Source organism: Monodelphis domestica, chromosome 2 (assembly GCF_027887165.1).
Source record: "Monodelphis domestica isolate mMonDom1 chromosome 2, mMonDom1.pri, whole genome shotgun sequence".
Taxonomy (NCBI): domain Eukaryota; kingdom Metazoa; phylum Chordata; class Mammalia; order Didelphimorphia; family Didelphidae; genus Monodelphis; species Monodelphis domestica.
This window is the reverse complement of record NC_077228.1, coordinates 77,727,049-77,742,508: the sequence shown is the minus strand read 5'-3', so window position 1 is coordinate 77,742,508 and position 15,460 is coordinate 77,727,049. Positions and strand designations below refer to the sequence as shown.

At 44.5% G+C, this 15,460-nt stretch overlaps 1 protein-coding gene across 9 annotated transcripts in view; it reads right to left on the bottom strand.

Annotated features, from left to right (window-relative positions):
• The window catches only part of KIAA1614 (KIAA1614 ortholog), a 62,819-nt gene that overhangs the window by 34,196 nt on the left and 13,163 nt on the right, over positions 1-15,460 (bottom strand). For all 9 annotated transcript variants that reach the window (XM_056815609.1, XM_056815608.1, XM_056815611.1 and 6 more), the window contains 2 exons: positions 10,814-11,739; positions 9,463-9,526 (listed from right to left, as the gene is read on the bottom strand). In XM_056815609.1, coding sequence (XP_056671587.1) covers positions 9,463-9,526; positions 10,814-11,739 — 990 coding nt within the window. The remainder of the gene's footprint in view (positions 1-9,462; positions 9,527-10,813; positions 11,740-15,460) is intronic.

Sequence of the window (15,460 nt, the reverse complement as noted above, 5' to 3'; positions counted from 1 at the left end):
CCAGGTGCTAAACATATGTGGATACACAAACCGACCAACCAAAGATCCAGACCCTACTCTCAGAAGCTATGGACTTTAAGTAAATAGATAAGTATAAACAGAATAATTCAAATCATCAACTAGAGAGGCTCAAGTAAGAAGACTAGATTATCAGCTAGGAAGGCTTCTCATAGGAGGTGGCATATGATATGAATGGAGCTACGGGCTGTGAGAGGCGGGTGAGGGGAGATTGGAATATGTTCTAGGCATAAGGGGCAGCCTGTGCAACTTAAGTCAGAAGATGGAAGGCTCTTTTCACTCACTCGAACCCCAGTGCTTCCTGGGGGATCTTTGTGATGGTAAACCCCTGTACCCAGTTCCTTGGCTCTGCCAAATGAGCTCTGCCTCTCCCAGGCACCTAAGACTAAGGGGGAGGGTAGTCAGGAAGAGTTTGGGCAGATCACTGGGCAGAGCCCATCGCAGAGGACCATGTAACACTTTTTTCTTCATCTTTGGTCTCTGAGATCCTACTCCATCAATAGTTCTGGGTTGGGCTCATTCTCATTGGGAAAGGAAATCAAAGACCTGTGGTACAATTGAATGCAACCAGCCTTTGGGCTCCTACTCTATTCCCAGTGCCTATAGAAGGGAACATAAAGAAAACCCAAAGGGCAGAAACAACCCAAGCTTACATGGACAGAGTCTGTGTTAGAGCCCATGTGTCTTGGCTTCCCAAGCCCATCGTTGCCAGAATAGGGCTGTTCATTGCTACCACTCCAGAGGAGAAAATACCAAGATCATTCTCCAGGAAGCATTGTGACATCAGAGCACACAAGGTAGGGGTATTAGTATAGAAGGAACAATCAGCTCCCCCAGGCAAGCTCTGCCCAGGCCAGGGCATTTTATTGGTCAAGGCTTTCTAGTCTAGCCTCTATCTCAGACCCAGAATTAAAGCTCCCACCCCAGGGATCCTGGGCATGGGTGAGCAGTCACCTTCTCTGACCTGGTCTCAGATTCTCCCAACCACTTCCCAATCATCTCCATAAGCTGCCTCTCATGGTCTTCTTTCAACTCTAGCTCTGAGGGCAGCAATCAAATCAAGACCCTCTGCTTTTCCTTCATTTTCAAAGAGCACCAGTGAGATATGGGATGATGTTTTAATTTGTTCATGAGTTGGATTTAGGCGAGGCAGAGTTGCTTAAAGTCTTCAGCCTCACTGCCTTCCAGAGTCATCCAACTCCAAGGATAAGAAAGTCAAGAGGCCTGCCAGTGGCTCAGGACGTAGTGGACGACCTTGGCATCTTTTGTGTCTGCCTAAGCACTCCACAGCACCCGTTTCAGCCGCTTTCATGGCTGTTGGAACAAATTTCTCTCCCTTGAACATTGTGCCAAGGAGGTCTTCACATGCCTGGTGTAGACACCCCCTAACTCAGCAATGGGTTTAGTCCATCTTCCCAGATGGTTTAAATGGGATGTGGCTGCTACAGTTTCTTGGAGCCACAGGTGAGAGCTGGGGGGCAGGTAGAAGTCAAAGGTGGATGAGTAGCCCTGAAAAGGGCTCAGTAAGTCCTCATGTTAGGGATGCTGGTCCTCCCTGAACACCCTATGCACACTAAATTGAGACCGCCATTCTTGGAAAGGACATGTCAGCTACTTGCCTGTGGCTCCTATCTTCCTTCCCCCTGACTTCTCCTTCCAACATACTCCTCTCCAGCCTTCAACTTCCCATTAGATTGTGAGCTCTTTGAGGGCAGAGCCCACTGTCTTGCTCATGTTTGCATCTTCCATTCTATACGTAGTAGATGTTGAATGAAGTCTTTTATACTTCTCTCAATTTGTTCACAGCCTGACCCAGAAGACCAGGGTTCTGTTCCCAGTGCTGTTATTTCCTAGTCCTGAGACCTTGGAAAAGTCACTTCAATTTTCTGAGGTCCAGTTTTCTTCCTTCTAAAATGAGGATATCTCCTGGCCCTCCCCAAGGTTGTTTTGAGGATCAAGTAAGATAATACACAGAGAATGGTGGTCTGGAAATAGTAAGCAGCACTGAAAACATATGGCATTTCCCTTATTGCTCTATGAGCTCAAATAAGGGGAAAATAAGCTGGTTTCAGTCAAGCGACAGCTTCTGAGCCTATGGCTCTGTTCCTGTCAACAGAGGCTGCTTTCTGGGGTGCCTTCTAGGCAGGCAGGCTTTTAATTGGGAGCTTGACAGCAGTGATAGAGATTGTGTGGGTGTGAAAATGAAAGCCCTAGGTCTGCCGCCAATACTGATGCTTTCTGCAGGAGCCCCCCCTGCCATCCCTCCTCCCTCCTCTGTTTTTTCTCCTCCGTGCCAATCAGCTTCTCCAATTGCTCTGCCAAAGGACAGCTGTGTTCCCCAGGGGACGAGCTCTGACAGTGGAGATAATCAGTTGGCCAGCCCAGGGAGATGCCCTCATCAAGCTCTGGGCCTTTGGCAGCCAGCCGAGGCACTCCAGAGCCCTGACGAGCTCCTCTGCCATCTGGGGGTATTCATCACAAAGACCACCGAAGACATGGGGGCTGGGTGCACCCCGATTCTGCAGGGCCTTGGCAGCATGCTAAGCCTCCTGTCTGCCCCTTCCATTTGCCATGCGATTGCCATTCCTTTCATCAGCTCTGGACAAAGCCAGTCCCTCAATAGATTAGAAAAGCAACAACTCCCCCCCCCTCCTTTTTCATGGAACCTGGAGGGAAGTTAGCATGACAAGCCTCAAAATAAATGTCCTTGGATCTAGCCATAGCACTGCTGAGTTTGTACCCCAAAGAGATAATAAGGAAAAAGACTTGTACAAGAATATTCATAGCTGCACTCTTTGTGGTGGCCAAAAATTGGAAAACGAAGGGATGCCCGTCAATTGGGGAATGGCTGAACAAATTGTGGTATATGTTGGTGATGGAATACTATTGTGCAAAAAGGAATAATAAAGTGGAGGAATTCCATAGAGACTGGAACAACCTCCAAGAAGTGATGCAGAGCAAAAGGAGCAGAACCAGGAAAACATTGAACACAGAGACTGATACATTGTGGTACAATCGAAGGTAATGGACTTCTCCATTAGTGTCAATGTAATGTCCCTGAACAATGTGCAGGGATCTAGGAGAAAAAACACTATCCACAAGCAGAGGACAAACTGTGGGAGTAAAAACACTGAGGAAAAGCAACTGCTTGACTACAGGGGTTGAGGGGATATGACTGAGGAGAGACTCTAAATGAACACTCTAACGCAAATACCAACAACATGGAAATGGGTTCGGAGCAAGGACACATGTGATACCCAGTGGAATCGTGCATCGGCTATGGGAGGGGTGGTGGGAGGGGGGGGGAGGAAAAGAAAATGATCTTTGTTTCCAATGAATAATGTTTGAAAATGACCAAATAAAATAATGTTTAAAAGGGGGGAAAATAAAATAAAATTTTACTTCAAAAAAAATATCAATAAAGGATAAGAAATGCTCCACAAAATAAATAAATAAATAAATAAATAAACAAACAACCAAATAAATAAGTGTCCTTGAAAAAAGCAGCAAGAGGACAGGGGGCACCATTAATGCCACTTGGGAGGACCCAGTGGTTAGTGTCCTTTAAAGAGGCAGACAGAGCTGGCCATGCCGGATTTCTAGAGAGGGAAGACAGAGGCAAACACTGATGTGTGGAGCGTGTGTGTCTATGTGTCTGGCATGTATGCATGTGTTGTATGTATGTGTGGTATATGTGTGGTGTATGTGTATACGGTCTACAATTATGGCATGTTGTGTGTGCATGTAGGTAACCAAGGGTCCAGCCATCCCAAGGAAGAGAATCACCACTAGTAAGCGTGTGCTCCAATACAAAATCCACCTCTTTCCATGGACTGACTCGGAGCATTTCCCTTTCCTGTCCTCCATATCTCAGTGCTCTCTCTCCTCTGCTCCAACTACTACTGACCTCTATCTGTCTTCCTTTAAGTCCCAGCTAAAATCTCTCCTTGTACAGGAAGCTTTTTCCAAAGCCCTCTTCATTCTGGTGCCTTCTCCATATTGATGATCCTGGACACAGCTTCTCTGCCCATATTTGCTTGTTGAGTCTCCCATTCGATTATAAGATCCTTGAGGGCAGAGACTATCTTTTGCCTCTCTCTGTATCCCCCTGGCACTTAAATACCATGCTTGGCACAGAGATGGAGTTTAAGAAATGTTTACCGACTGGCTCCAAGTAGACACCTAGTTCCACTTCTGGGGTACTGATAGACCCCCTGAGGGAATCTTTTGGGGTTCAACCCAATCCTAATTTCTTTCAGATTAATTCAGTTATAAAAAAATACATTGAGCAAGGTGAGATGGGGAAAGAGAGAGAAAAATTAAATTAGGTATTTCAAGGAGAATACATTGATTTTAAAGGAGAATGAAGTCCCAGCCTGCTGGTATCCCAACATACCCAGCTATGAGTTCCAGATGCCCTAAGCCTCAAATCCTCTGAGAATAATTCTGGCCTCCCTCTTGTTTACCTGCTCTTCCCCTTCTCCCTCCTCCAACCACCTTAAGCTGATTTACTAGGTCAAGTTTTTAGCCCAGAGCTGATTTCCTCCAGGAGCCAGGACTGAACAGTTTCATTCTTTAGCCCCAGCATCTTCCCCAAATCAGGCATATCAGACCTCACGTGGGAAAACCCCAACATTTTGACCTTCCAGGGAGAGGGTGGGCTACCTACTGGTCTGCTTGGGCAGCTGCACTCATCCTTCCAAAGAAGATAATCAGCTTAAATGACCACTTCACTGAACCTAGACTTTAACTCTCTCACTTTGGGGGAAGAAGATTAAAGGAGAGAAGATTTAATACCTTCCAGATTTTCAAGTGCTACAGCATCTTGAAGGGAAAATAGCACATTTCAGTAAATGCACGAGGCTTCTTGAGTAGCTGTACCTATTGCTGCTTTTGGTATAATGGAGGCTTTAAAGGTATAAGAATGGAGGGCCCCTGCCGTGACCCTGTATGCAGCAGCCTATGTGGGAATGGAGGAAACATCTGCTGCTTTTCTATATTGCAGAGTTTTGTGGTTGTTTTTGAGTCATTTTCATCATTTCTGACTCTTCCTGACTCCATTTGGGATTTTTTTGGTAAAGATAGTGGAGTGATTTGCCATTTCCCTCTTCAGTCCATTTTACAGATGAGAAAACTGAGGCAAATGGGGTGAAGTGACTTGCCCAGGGTCCAATTGTTCTTCAATACTCTGTCACCACCAGGGGTAGGAAACTCTCGTAGTTTTCCCCCTTTTCAACTCCTTCTCTAGCCAGGGGTCATTCCCAGAATCATCCTGCTCAGGTGCCACTGTAAGGACATCTTTCCCCCTTGATGCCTGATTGTTCACATAGCTTAGCTGGGGTGGGAGGCAAAACCTCTATTCTTTCTAGTGATCTCTGCCTTCCCACTGCCTGCCAATATCTTCTAGGAATCATCTGAGTTCCAGGCTCCTGGCACTGTTGTCTGACCTACTCATGTAATCTGAAGACACCTGGACCTTGCCATCAGCCCCACGATTCTACTCCTAGGACTTCTAGGTCTCCCATCTGTCTTGTAGCTGATATTTTGTTTTAGCCCTTACTGTCTGTCTTAGAATCCATACCGAGTATAGGTTCCAAAGCAGAAGTAAGGGCTAGGCAATAAGGGTTAAAGTGATTTGCCCAGGGCCACACAGTAGGAAGTGTCTGAGGCCACATTTGAACCCAAGACTTTCCATCTCCAAGTTCTCTATCCATTGAGCCACTTAGCTGTCCCCAAATTTACTTTGATGTATAGTATCTCTCCATTTAGAGTGTGAACACTTTGAAGGTAGAGGCTATTTCAGTTGTTCTATTTGTATCCCCAGAACTTGGCACATAGTAGATGCTTCTTAAATGCTTTTTCATTTAGTCATTCTAGAAACTTCAATGGTTTGTCATTGTCTACCACAGCAAATCTCTATTTCTTTGATTTTAACATCTTCTGTGATATGCCATTACTCTTCCTTTCCAACCTGGGCTCCTACAATTTCCAGGACAGATCCTCTGCTTTAGTCAGACCATTTCTCCATATCGTCCCACAAATATAATGCTCGTTCCTGCTTTGATTCATGTTATTTATTCTTTCTTGACTAATCTCCCTTTCAATTCTCCTTCTATATTCCATAAGACTCAACTCAAGGCTCTCCTCCAACATGAAACTTTTTCTGACTATTCCAGCCACTAATTATATTTGACCCTGAACTCCTTACCCAGCTATTTATTAGATTCCAGTTATCATCAAAATTTAAGAGTCTTGAAATTGAAAGCAAGATGGAGGTTTAAACAAATAGCATATCTTAAAAAGATAAAGGAAGAAAGAAGGAAAGGAAGGAAGGGAAGGAAAGAAGGAAGGAAGGGAAGGGACAAAAGAAGGAAGGAAGGAAGGAAGGAAGGAAGGAAGGAAGGAAGGAAGGAAGGAAGGAAGGAAGGAAGGAAATGAAAGGGAAAAAGAACATGGGGCTATATGGAGCCAAGGCCACCTAGGACACCCATCCCATTGCCTTTAGAGATAATATATTCTCCTAATTCTCCATCTATCTCTCTAATCATTCCTTCAGTCTACTGGTTTCTCATCCTCTACTTAACCTTTTAATTATGGCTTTCCATAAGGATCTTTCATCAATTTCTTTGACCTCTATACTCTTTCTCAGCAAATTCATGCACTTTCAGGACTTCAATCACCACTTCTCTGTAGATGACTTCTAAACAGATATCTCCATATCTCACCTCGCTTCAAACAAAATCTGGATGCCGAGTATGATGTAGTAGAGATTATTGTTCAGATATGGGTTGAACTCCAGGTACTTTCTCTGGCTGTCTCCCCAGGCCTGGAATGCTCTTCCTGCTCATTTTCTGGCTTCCCTCAGGTCTCAACTAAACTCTCACCTTCTACAGGAAGTCTTTTCCAATCCCTCTTAATGCTTGTGTCTTCCCTCTGTTCATTATCTCTAATTTACCCTCTATTTATCTTGGTCATACGCGATCATCTGCATGGTGCCCTCCTCAGTAGACTCTGATCTCCTTGGGATCAAAGACTTTGTATCTTCAGAACTTAGCATGGTGCCTGGTACATAGCAGTCACCAAACAAAAGCTTGTTGACTTCACTTGACTTGAACGAGAAGTTCAAGGAAGTTCACAGGAAGAAATACTTCTGGAGGGGGCAGGGTCATTAAATTGCCAGAACAGAAAAATGCCCCAGACAGAATATATGCCTCAGTTTTACGAGGGTTGGCTAAGTCTCTCCCATATCCTCATGGACAAGAGGGACAAGTGTGGATTCAGTCTATCCCTACTCCTAGCCATTCTCCATGCAGCTCCATGGAGACTTTCCTAAGGCATAGATCTGTCTACATCACCCCTTTCCTCCTACTTTGTAAATTCCATTGGATGACTAAAACCTTTGGGATAGAATAGAAACTCCTCTGTCTCTCCTACTTTGCTTACCTGGTCCTCTCCTCCTTTTAGCTATCCCCCATCTGCAGCACTCCGTCTCCTACCTTGAATGTTCCCTCTCTTCTCTGTCCCTCCCCACCCCCCAACAACTCTTAGTTTTCCTGATTTCCTTCAAGACTCAACTCAAAAAGCTACCTTCTGCAGGAGACCTTTGCCAGCCCCTACAGCTGCTAGTACCTTCCTCTCTAAAGTTACTATATGCATTTTATTTAGATATATGTATATGTGAATCATATGTATTTTACATGAACCTATTTATAGTCAAATTGTGTCCCCCTGTAGAAATACAAGTTACTTGAGGGAAGGGGCCATTTTTGTGCTTTGCTTTTTATCTCCTGTCCTGACCAGAGTGTTTGAAACATAGTCTGTGCTTAGCAGATGCTGGGTGATTCACTGATCATTTGGTTGAATTACTAAAACCAAAAAGTAGTCATTCACAAGCCAATATCTACCCAAAGGGAGATGTCTGCCCAGGTGCCTGCCCCAGGGATCTGTCCTCGACTGTGTCCAGTTCAAAATTTTTAGCAAGGCTTTTTGTCTTTTTCACAAGAGGCTGCTTACATAGTAGGCACTTAAATGCTGAACTGGATTGAATGAAGGTAAAGGAGATGTGCTTATCATCTCTATCAATGACCTAAAACTGGAAGAAATTCTAGAAAAACCAGAATTGGGATCCCAAAAGATCTTTCTAGATTTCTCTACTTGTCCAAAGAATCAGCAGTTCAAGTACAGGATAGGGAAGACATAAACTACTTTGGGGTTTTGGTGGAATGCAAGCTCCCTGTGAGTCAACGGTGTAAGATGGAAGCCAAGTAGCAGATGTGGCTCCAGGAACAGGGAGGTTATAATCTCACTGTCCTCCCACTTAGTTAGACCACAGATGGAGTCCTTTGTTCTGTTCTAGAGACTTCAGAAAGCACATTCATTTGCTAGAAAATATCTAGAGGAAGGCATTCAGGAGAATGAAAGAACCAGAAGCTCTGCATGCTATATGAAAGTCAGCTGAGGGAATCAAGGGAAGCCTAGAAAACGGAAGGCTTAGTGGGGACATGACAAGATAGCTGTCTTCCTCTATGTGAAGAGTGGCAAAATGAAGAAGGACTAGACTTCTTGTTCGGCCCTAGAGGAGAGAACTAGGAGAGGTAAATTTCAGCTTGATTTCAGGAAACTATTCTGAATGATTCGAGTTGACCAAAAAACGGAATGGCCTGCATCCCAGTGGAATGACTCAGGTCTTCATTAGAGGCTGAGTTTAACTATTCAATTTCTGACATGCTTCCAACTGTGAGAGTCTATGATCCTATGGAACCAAAGTTCAGAGAGATAATTGACGTGTTAAGTCGTACAGCTAGTAAATGGGAAAGCCAACACTAGAACCCAGGACCACTGACTCCAAGTTCAGTGATTTTTCCATTACCTTACACAGGCATTGTCTTGTAAATGGGGAAACTGATACTTACAAAAGTTAAAAGACTAGTTCAAAGCCACACATAACATAAACAAGGTGAATTAGTGGTGAATCCAGTTAGAGAATCCTAGCTCAATGGGTGTGCTGGAGCTGAACTCCAATCACTTTCTGAGAGCCAATTGCAAAATTTTCAGTATGAAAATTTATCCATTACATGCTACAAAACCAGCACTTAGTTTATTATTTTGTTGATTGTCTAGACTTAAGTGATAAAGAAAATGTGGATGATGCAGATTAAACTTAAAAATTTTCATTGTTTTTGGAAAGCTGATTGTAAAACATTCACTACCAGTACACCTCCTGGCTGCCTACTATTCTTCTGAATAATAATCAGGCACCATCTGAGGTGCCCAAAAGTAACTTCCCTTTTTTTTTAATTGCTTTCAGGAAGTAGTGATCAGGGATCACAGGGGTTTGGTTGGCCACCAAGCCAGTGTGCCAATTTTTGTGACATGGGTTAGTTAAAGTAGAGTGTAGGGATGGAGAGCTAAGGACAAAGGAAAGAACAAATTCTCAACTCTTACCTGCACATATCAGAGTCCTGCAGAGATACTCCTGAGTCCCAGTCTGGGTCTCCTCCCGGCAGCCCTAGGACCCAAAATAGAGGCAGAGATCAAGCAAAGCAACATAGCAAAATCCAGGGACCTGCAGTCCCCTGGTCACTAATCTGCTTAGAGCACCTAACACATTCCCTTCTGTGTGGCTCTGTCTTTCCAGCTGAACTTTCCTCATTGCTACAAAAGGGACAAACTGGAAACAGCCACAGTTGCCACTTGGAGGAAAGAAAGAAAATGATGCTCTCAGAAACAAGTAAACCTCCCCACAGAGAAAGTCCAAGAGCATCACCCCCAGGTCATTCAGCCTGAAAAAGAGATTTCTTAGGGCAAAGACTCACTCCCAAATGGCCCTGGCGCAAAAGACAGTTTTTATGGAGTTGAACCATGTTTTTAAGGATGCCAAATTGATATTGATCATTGACTTCCAGAAAAAGTAGGACCTATAGGAATGGGAAGAGGTGGAAGGTATTATGGGGGAAAAGAGAAATGGGGTGCAAGCATGTAGTGAGAGGAGAATTCCATAGCCTGCAGTCTTTGCAAACTCTCCTCTGTTACCTGCTTGCACCCCATTCCTCTTTTCCCCCATAACAAAGGAGAGTGGTAAGGAGAGTTTATGCTCCATACCCTGTGACCAAGGAAACAGGGGAGTACAACAGGAAACAATGGAGGCCCTCAAAACTTTTTTATGGGGAAGAGCTACTTTTTATTACTCAGTACCTCCCAAACTGAGACTCCTAAAAGTCTTGGCAGGGGCTGCGGATTTCTATCAGTTGCCAAGTTTTATCAAGAGCTCTCCCCTGGAGCTCATGGATATTTCAAAGAGGAAAAGGGCCATGGCAGTGCTTAGGAGGGGCTGCTCATGGCAGACTGGGCTTTGCAGTTGTGTGGTTGATTGTAGCTGACAGCAGGACTTTATTTATTTATTTTTTAACCCTTACCTTCCATCTTGGAGTCAAAACTGTGCATTGGTTCCAAGGCAGAAGAGTGGTAAGGGCTAGGCAATGGGGGTTAAGTGACTTGCCCAGGGTCACACAGCTGGGAAGTGTCTGAGGCCAGATTTGAACCTAGGACCTCCCATCTCTAGGTCTGACTCTCAATCCACTGAGCCACCCAGCTGCCCCCTGACAGCAGGACTTTAGCAGATGGTGGTGCTGGGAAATACCTGACAGGTGCTGGGGGAGAAAATTCATTAGGAAAACAGAATGGGAAGATAGGACTGATGAATGGACCTCAGCTCTCTTGTTATAACCTTCCTATCTCTCTCTTGGGAAAAGCTGACCTTAGAGCAGGCCTTGTACCTCTCATCTCCAGCACTCACTTGGTGCAGTTCCATCCTGGGCTACTGTGTTGTGTGAGCTGCTGCTGCATTCAGATAAGCTCTTCCTTTCCTGCAGAAGAAGGCGGTTCCTCTCCACCCGGTCATTCAAGGACCAGGAGTTGCTGCTGCTCTTTAAACTATCCCAGCTGCCGGCTCTCCACAGCTGTCCCTGCAGGGTGGTCCAGGGCAGGGCTTCTTCTTGCTCTAAGGCCAGAGATACCTCCTTCAGGGCTCCTGCTTGGACTTGGTGTTTTGCACGGGCTCCCAGTTTCCCATTCTCCAAGGAAGGCTTTTGGGCCAAATCCCTGTGACACCTTGGCCTGCTGTAAGTTGAGTTTTCCTGGAAGTAATTGGCCTCTTGTGATAGAACTGAGTCCGAAAGTCTCCTTTCTGGGAACCTCTGGTTTTCTTTCCTGAACCTAAACTGACTTGGAGATTGAGTGCTGTTGGGACCTAGAAGGGGGTTGGGCACAGGCCCCACCTCCAGGTCATCACTGCTGTCCCAACACCTGTCTGCCAGGTAAGCCTGCACCTGAGCCTGAGGGAATACGATGCTGTCCTGAGAAGATGAACACTCAGACACCAGTGTCATGGCTGTACTGGACTTCCTCTGCCCCCAGCTCTTGCCCTTCTTCAAGGAGGGTGGCTCTACCAAGATGGTGCCCACATTTACAGCCTGTTTCTTAGCCAACATCCTCTTTTCCTTGAGGGCTCTTACTTTCTGCTCTAGCACAGAGAGGCTCTCTGGCTCTTCTGCCCATGCATTAACAGGAGCAGAGTGCATTGCACCAAGTCCTTGGGCTTCATGGAGTTGAAGTAGGGGCTTATGAGGTTTTTGGTCATTCTGTGCCCTCATGCCTTTTCCAGATCTCCTCCCCTTCACTGGTGAGATTGCTTCCATGGAGTTACTGGTTTTGTCCCTAAGCCTAGAAGAGAGACCATAGAGAGAGCAATGGGATTCAATCCAAGCTGCATGAGTCTTCTGAAGTTCACACTTTACTGATAGCCAGCCACAGTCATTTAATATAGCCCTTCTCTTTCCATGGAAATATCCTGAGTGAATCACATAACCTCTGCCTGCCTCAGCTTCTTCAACTGTAAAATGGGATTAATAATAGCACCTACCCCCCAGGGCTGTTAAGAAGATCAAAATGAGATAATATTTATAAAACACTTAGTACTTCCTTCCTTCCTTCCTTCCTTCCTTCCTTCCTTCCTTCCTTCCTTCCTTCCTTCCTTCCTTCCTTCCTTCCTTCCTTCCTTCCTTCCTTCCTTCCTTCCTTCCTCCTTCCCTCCCTTCCTTCCTTCCTTCCTTCCTTCCTTCCTTCCTTCCTTCCTTCCCTTCCTCCCTTCCTTCCTTCCTTCCTTCCTTCCTTCCTTCCTTCCTTCCTCCCTTCCTTCCTTCCTTCCTTCCTTCCTTCCTTCCTTCCTTCCTTCCTTCCTTCCTTCCTTCCTCCTTCCCTTCCTTCCTTCCTTCCTTCCTTCCTTCCTTCCTACCTTCCTTCCTTCCTTCCTTCCTTCCTCCTTCCTTCCTTCCTTCCTTCCTTCCTTCCTTCCTTCCTTCCTTCCTTCCTTCCTTCCTTCCTTCCTTCCTTCCCTCCTTCCTTCCTTCCCTCCTTCCTTCCTTCCCTCCATCCTTCCTTCTCTCCATCCTTCCTTCCCTCCATCCTTCCTTCTCTCCATCCTTCCTTCTCTCCCTCCTTCCCTCCCTCCTCCCTTCCCTCCCTCCTACCCTCCCTCCTTCCTTCCCTCCATCCTTCCTTCCTTCCTTCCTTCCTTCCTTCCTTCCTTCCTTCCTTCCCTCCTTCCTTCCTTCCCTCCATCCTTCTTTCCCTCCCTCCTTCCCTCCCTCCTCCCTTCCCTCCCTCCTCCCCTCCCTCCTTCCTTCCCTCCTTCCTTCCTTCCCTCCTTCCTTCCCTCCCTCCTTCCCTCCCTCCTTCCTTCCCTCCTTCCTTCCCTCCTTCCTTCCCTCCCTCCTTCCTTCCTTCCTTCCTTCCTTCCTTCCTTCCTTCCTTCCTTCCTTCCTTCCTTCCTTCCTTCCTTCCTTCCTTCCTTCCTTCCTTCCTTCCTTCCTTTCCTCTTTTCTTCCTTTCCTCTTTCCTTTCCTTTCTTTTGTATGAGCCTTGCTTAGCTATGTCCCTGCATAGAAGTATCACACACAAAAGAATCTTCTAGACTATATATGTGAAAAACACTTTGAAAAAGGATAAATAAATCATTGTTTTTATTTATTCTTAGCTTGGGGATGTGATAGTGATGGTGGTGTAATATTCCATAAAATTAGGACAATAGCACTTTTTAAACTGCCTCATAGGATAGTTGTGAGGTCATTTTGTAAACTTTAAAGTGTTACAGAAATACAAATATTCATTATTGAGCCTGAGTGCCCTAAAACCCTGAGATCTTTTTTGAATGAACCATTAGTGGATTCCCATCCAACAGATTGGCCAAAATTGTATGTCTTATTCTACATCTACAGTCTGTCACTTCTCTATCATGAACGGGTCACATCATCCTTAGTCTTCTGAATTTATGGCTCGTTATTATGTTATCAGAATTCTTAAGTGTCAGAGTCATTTATTTTTAGAATGATATCTGTGAGAGTATAAATTGCCTTCCTGGTTCTGTTTACTTCACTCCACATTAGTTCATACAAATCTTCCTAAGTTTCTCTGAAACTGTGCTCTTCTATCATTACTTTAAGTACCACATTATTGCATTACACTGCATTCATCTTTTAGTGACAGAAATGAGTACTAGATTTGGAGTGAGAGGACCTGCTGCCAAATCTTTCCTACTGCTACAGATTTCATGTATGATCTTTGGCTTGATCCCTCTGAACCTCAGTGTACTCATCTGTAAACTGAGGTTTTGTGATTAGATGCTTTTTAATATTCTTCCCTCTCAGTTCTCAATCTTATAATCCTAAAATCAGGGGCATTTCCCTATTCCATATGTGCTCAGGTAATGTTTAGAACTCAAAAGTAGAGGACTTAATATTTATGCCTACTAAAACACTGTTTCATTGAGCTTGGTCCATTGTTCTAGCTTATTGAGATTTTGTGTATTCTGATTCTGTTGTTAAATATTCAATGTCCATCCCACCTTTGTGGCATCTGCAAATTTGAGAAGCCAGACATCTATACTTTTATCCAAGTCATTGACAGAAATGCTGAACAGAATAGAGCTGAGGGCATAGACAAGTATACTTTGAAGGCACAATGGGTACACTTATCTAGGAAGCTGAGATCTAAGGATATGGGTGAATATGTTGAAAGCACAGTAATCTTGAAGAGGTGTGCACAATGAGGGCACATGCCATTATGTGAGGACACAAGCAAGGAGTCCTGAGGACAGATACTTTATTTTTTGCCTTTATATCCCCACCACTTAGCCTGGCGCAGTAGTTAAGTGCTTGTTGACTAGAGACCTCACTCCAGGTTGAGAGCAATCCATAGATACCTCTCTCTGGGTCGAGTCATTAAATCAGTTCGAAAACCACCTAACTCTTTGGGTCCAAGATTCCTTAACCTTGTCTACGTCTTAGAAACTTTTGGCAGTCTGGTGAAGTCTATGGGCCCCTTCTGAGAATCATCTTTTAAATTTATAAAATAAAATACATAGCATTTCAAGGGAAACCAATTACACTGAAGTGAGATGTAATTTTTTTTCCAATCCAAATTCACAGATCCCCTAAAATCTCTGGATCTTGAACAAGAACCCTAGCTCTAGTCTATAAATCTCCTTCTTGTCTACTACTAATAATAGCTGATGCTACATGGGGCTCTAAAATCCAATAAACCCTTTATATATAGCATCTCAAAACAACCCTGTGAAATTGATATTAAAGGTACCAACATATCTATTTTTTGAGTTTCAGAGAATGACAAAGTCGTGGAATTAAACAGTAAAGCCAAGATTTGAACTGAGGTCTTTCAATTCCAAGTTCTCTGCTCTCGCCACTACTGAAATATAGATTAGATTTATTAAAACAAAACTTCTAGACAGTAGAATCATTGGAATCAAGGTACTAAGGGGAAGGAAGAAAGAGAGAGGAAGGGAGGGAAGAAGGAAGAAAGGAAGAAAGGGAGGAAGGAAGGAAGAAAGGGAGGAGGGAAAGAGGAAGGGTAAGAGAGAAGGAGGAAGGGAGGGTGGAAGGGGAAGAGGGAGGGAGGAAATGAGAGAGGGAGGAAGGAAACAAAAGCTCTTACTAGGTGTCGACACTGTGCTAAAGTACTTTACAACAATTTTCTCATTTGATCTTCACAACAACCCTGAGAGTGAAGTGCTTTTATTATCCTCATTTTACCATTGAGAAAACTGATGTAAAAGTAGTGATTAAGTGACTTGCCCAGGATCACACAGCTAATAGGTATCCAAGGTTAAATTTGAACTCAGATTAAGGAGAAATGTGTTAGATTCTACATCCCTAGAGATCTTTAAGGATGAGATAGACACTGCCTGGCTTAGGCAAAGTCCTGCCTAGAGCTGTGTTTCTATAAACAAAGAACTGTCTTTGTTTTATATATATAAAAGAAAATGAAGCCAGGCTGTAAGGACATTGGCCTTGGGCCCTGAGAAAGTAGCCCTTCTAGGGGCAAATTCAAGACCCCTTCATCGACACAGGCCATTCTAGCACCAGGACCT